This window comes from Panthera onca, chromosome B2 (assembly GCF_046562875.1).
Source record: "Panthera onca isolate mPanOnc1 chromosome B2, mPanOnc1 haplotype 2, whole genome shotgun sequence".
In the NCBI taxonomy this organism is placed as follows: domain Eukaryota; kingdom Metazoa; phylum Chordata; class Mammalia; order Carnivora; family Felidae; genus Panthera; species Panthera onca.
Window position 1 is genome coordinate 119,148,395 of NC_138343.1, and position 5,076 is coordinate 119,153,470.

The following is a 5,076-nucleotide window of genomic DNA, read 5'->3' on the forward strand; positions in this document are numbered from 1 at the left end:
ATGTTTCTGGACGAAATTATGCTCACAAACCAAGGTTTTACTGTATTTCATTAAAAAGAATTGCCAAAAAGCCACAATAGCATCCAACACACCATATTAGCTCTCATCATTGCACCTGGCTTTAATTCCTCTCTTCTTGGAAAATCAGTGTTTCCACTTATTTTGTACTTGCAATCTCTTTCACCATCCCAAAGAATCTCCACCATTTCTCCTCTACTCTAAGGCTACGGGGAGGCACCAACCTATCAGCACGCTAGCAGGGATGGAAGGTCTAGACAATATGTGGCAGGGCCATCTTTGGGCAGGTAGACAAAACTAATATTTCAGCTGACAACAGAATGGTCACTGCTTAATTGTGATTTGTGCAATTAACTAAGATCAAAGTAAATTTACGGGCAATGATGTAAGCTTTTCCATAAAGAGGAAAAATTGCTAATTTGTTCATCAATATCGTTCATCAATTTCTAAATAAAGAAATTAGGGGCACCTGGGTGGCTCAGTTGGTTGAGTGTCCAACTTCATCTCAGGTTATGATCTCATGGTTCGTGGGTTTGAGCCCCGTGTCAGGCTCTATGCTGACAGCTCAGAGCCTGGAACCTGCTTCAGATTATGTGTCTCCCTTTCTCTCTGACCCTCCCCCGCTTGCACTCTGTCTCTCTCAAAAATAAATAAAGATTAAAAAAAAAAGAAATGAACCACAAAAAATTTTAGTGGAACGCAGTTCACTTACACACACACTCACATAACTAAAATTAAAACATTATAAGGCATTACTTACCCTCAATGCAAGCAACGTATTCTGAGACGATTTATTTTCTTCTGTTTGTTTTTCATGAAAAATGCTGTTTGCAGCCAGTGGTGTATTGGCACCTCTCATGCCCACTGACAAGAACAGGTTAACTTTTCAGGACTTCTGAGAGCCAGTTGACATCACATTTATAGCTTGATTTCAGCTAAATGAACAATATATATTCATTCTGCTAAATAAATATGTGTGTGTGTGTGTGTGTGTGTGTGTGTGTGTGTGTGTGTGTGTACTGGAATCATAATTTTCATACATATATATATATAATCTCTCTCTCTATATATGTTGAGTTTATATGTATATTTATAGTCAAATTCTGCAAATCAAGGCTTTTTTCTTCCTTTTCAGAGTCAAGTGTCAAACACTTAGCAGCACACCCCTGGTTGCAGACCACTAACTTCACTTCACAAGTTACTAATGGGCCTCAACTTATAGTTAAAAAGACGCTGAATAAAAACCTCATGGCTCATGAGTTCGGGTCCCGTGTTGGGCTCTGCACTGACAGTGCACAGCTTGCTTGGGATTCTCTCTCTCCCTCTCTCTGCCCCTCCTCTGCTCTCTCTCTCTCTCAAAATAAATAAACTTTACTTAAAAAAAAAAGAAAGAAAGATTTAACCTCACAATAGTAAATTCTAGTAAAGGTTTAACTCTCAGCTAACCAGTGACTGGTTCCTGACAGAATATGCATGTTTGAAATTATTTCTGTATTTATTTGCCTATAATTATTAGCTGTTGACATTTCAAACTACATCCGGTCAGACAAGAAAGAACAAAAAGCGAATGGAAGAATCACACAAAGTGCTCGTGGTGGTAAGAGGCAGCAGGAGTTTTTGAACTCAGTTTATGCTCTGATCCCTTCCAAATAGTATCAAGGTTGTGTGTTCTTTTCACACCATTCCTGGCTTTTCCTCGTCTTCTCTTTATCCTTCCAAGTTCCTTCCTCTTTTCTCCATAGAAGTAATAGGTATATGAAGTATTCTGAAGAAGAGGGATTTGGGTTCCAAGAGAAGACTTTTTTTTTCCCTCAAGTCTTAGAAACTAAAAGCTTGCCTTGGTAGCCAAAATCACGCACACACCTACACGCACGTATACACACATGCACACACATATACGCACATGCACACACATATACACATGCTTTAAGTGACTTTATTCTTCTACATTCCTGTGCTTTTGCCTCATTTCACTCATACACAAGTCTATTCAGTTTCTTTTTGGGTAAACAGATCAGTAGTATGGAAACGTGAGCTGAAAATTTTACCTAGTAAAATGCACTTCAGCGCTCTGCGAAACCAGGGATAGAAGAAACCGTATATTAACAGATTACACGTGGAGTTAAAATAGCCAAACCATGTCAAGGCATCAAACAGAACTACAGGAGTAGAGAAGTTCAAAAAGGGATCCAATAAAATTGTGAAAAAACAGGGAAACCAACATAGTAAGAAAACGCCCATCACTATTCCTAAAGTTTTGGCCGCTTTTTTGTCTTTCCTCATTTGATTATTTTGATTTTCGGGCAATCTATTGATTGCACGAGCATGTTTTCTTGATACCGCAAAAATCTTGCCATAAATCCCCACCATCACAGACCCAGGAGTGAAGAATCCTGCCATGAACAAGGTGGTCCCCCATAACTTGTTGAACATCACTGGACAGGAACTGGAACAGGCCACCAGTATATCGTAGCCCTCAATCCCGTCGGCATAGGCCTCCGAGAAGACCACCCCAAAAGCAAATGCTCCGGGAACCGACCAGCAGAGAAATAGCAACCGCTTGATGAGGGGAATCGTCATTTTCGTGGAATAACGTAAAGGGTAGCAGATAGCATAAAATCTGTCAATAGCCACAGAGCAAAGATGGAAAATGGACGTTATGCTAAGCATCAGGTCAAAACTGTAATGAATCTTGCAAAATGTAAGCCCGAAATACCAGCAAGTCTCCACCGATCTGACCATACTGTAGGGCATGATGGTGAGCCCCAGGAGGAAGTCAGTGACTGCCATGGAGAGGATGAGGAAGTTGGTTGGTGTGTGAAGCTGCTTGAAGAAAGAAATGGATATTATCATGGCGAGGTTGCCAAACACCGTGATGAATATGGTTGCGGCCATAAATGAATACATAGCAGCTCGGACACCCAGTGGCCTTTCATTTTCCGGGCAAGATCCATTTCCATATCCAGAGCAATCCAATATTTCCTTCAGAAAAAGCAAGAACACATGAAATTTTGTCAGATATTAATCAAATATTCTATATTTTATGTAAGGTTTCACAGAAGAACTCAAGAAAAATATAGAAGACTCAAGGAAGATAATTAATTTATGCTCAAATATTAATTACAATCTTTCTCATTTATTTATCTTAACTTTCATTTGCAACTTCACAGAATTTTAACCTGGGTTTAAATGATTTATTTGCTTTATACTTTCCTGGATTCAAATTATACCACCAACATTTAGTAAGCTCTTATTTTATTCCAGGGCCAGAAATGAAAAAGAAGGAAGAGAGAAGGAAGAGAGAGAGAACTGGGAGGTGAAAGGAGGGGAAGAGAAGAAGCAACAAGTTCATTATCTACTTTATTATAATTGATGCTCCTTATGTTCATAGAAAGAATGGATATATATTAGACAATACATTCACTTCTTCCTCAAATAAGTCCGGAACACTTAATCAGCTTTTATTTGAGTACAGTCTACTGCCTTGTGGGACCAGGATGTTATTATTATTTGAAAATTGTTTCATTCATGTGTTGTATTATTTTCATGGTGTTTTGATTTTGTTCATGCCAAGGTTGTTTAAAAGGGGAAGAATCATTTAAGGATGTCTAATGACCGGGTAGAATCATTTTCAGACAGTCATGGAGCCCTGACAAGCATCTCACCAGCCAGAGCAGCTGAATCAGACATGGGCAGAGGGCAGAATTGGACCACCCTCACTTCTTTGGGAAGAACAAGTACACCTCCATGGTGCTTTTCCTCAGAGCCTCGGGCAACGCGTATCACGCAAAATGAAAGCCGAATAAGTTTCAGTGTGTGGGTCGCAGAGAAAGCTATAGGAGCAGGTGGTTAGCGAGCTTCAGGACAGCTAGGCATCTCCACTCCTTCCTTGTGTTGGCCCAGTATCTTCATTTTGCATATAAAAATCTGCATGATGCCATTTCCATGTATATTTGGAAGGTAACATGTTCATGAATTAGGATAACTTTCCTTTTTTTTTAAAGTACGTTGGGGGAGAAAACACTAATACAAAAAGAATAGCTGTTAATACTGCCGAGAGTCTGTGGCCATCAAGGACTTCACACATATCAGACCTGGCCAGTTACTAACAGATAAACCAATAAATTCTCAGCCCCTGTGAGCACCATCAGACACTGAGCCACAACTGTTTACAGAGTGCCCACAACAAGCAAGACACAATGAAAGGAACAAGAAAGCTTGAGCCTCAGAGATTCTACAAAACAACTGAAGAGGCAGAACTTAAAACCTAAATGACTCTGCACCACGGATAAAAACCAACTGTGGAGATTAACTGATCTAAAAGGAGTCTAAGCAAAATGTGCAAAGGTAAAAGAAATGGGTGAGGGAATTTCAGGCTGGGGTAGACAAGAATGCTCCGGTGAGGTTGGGACTTTCCATTTGGTTCTCAGTGGGTGAGTGGGATTTAAACAGAAGAAAGAAAGCCGGTCATAAGCAGAAGAAAGGGTGAAGGAAGAGCTCAAGGTTGGTTGAAGATTTTTGAAAGTCATTCTCAGGGTCTCCAGAACATAACAGAGAAAATAGAGGGTTGGAGAGAGGATAGAGTGGGAGGCGAGAGGGTGTCTAGTTTCACTGTTGCCCCCAAGCCAGTGGTCTTAGCCAGTAGATAGTCAAGGAGCTTTCCCATTTTTATCAAAGTTAAGCAGTGATTTTAAAAAGAAAAAATAAAGAAAGCAATTAAGATAGCTGCAAGGAGGAGAATGAGTGCAGATCTGAAATTAAAAGCGTTCTCCAACTGATTCTCTTTTTGTTGAAGAATAACTGACATACAAGACTCTATTAGTTTCAGGTGTAGTGATTTGATATTTATATATTATAAAATGGTCACTACAATAAGTCTAGTTATCATCTGTCACCAGGCAAAGTTGCTACAATGTTGTTGAGTATATTTCCTATGCTGTGCATTATATCCCCATGTCTTATTTATTTTATAACTGGAAGATTGTACTTCCTAATTCCATTCACCAAGTTTGTCCATTCCACCCATCTCCCTTCTGATGACCATCAGTTTGTTTTCTG

General features: G+C 39.6%; 1 protein-coding gene across 1 annotated transcript; it reads right to left on the reverse strand.

Moving 5' to 3' along the window:
- Positions 1–2,004: 2,004 nt before the first annotated feature.
- Positions 2,005–2,986, reverse strand: TAAR2 (trace amine associated receptor 2). Its single transcript, XM_060614538.2, has one exon. It carries the CDS (start codon positions 2,923–2,925, stop codon positions 2,005–2,007), a length of 921 nt encoding a protein of 306 aa, XP_060470521.2. The 5' UTR covers positions 2,926–2,986.
- Between the last annotated feature and the right edge of the window lie 2,090 nt (positions 2,987–5,076).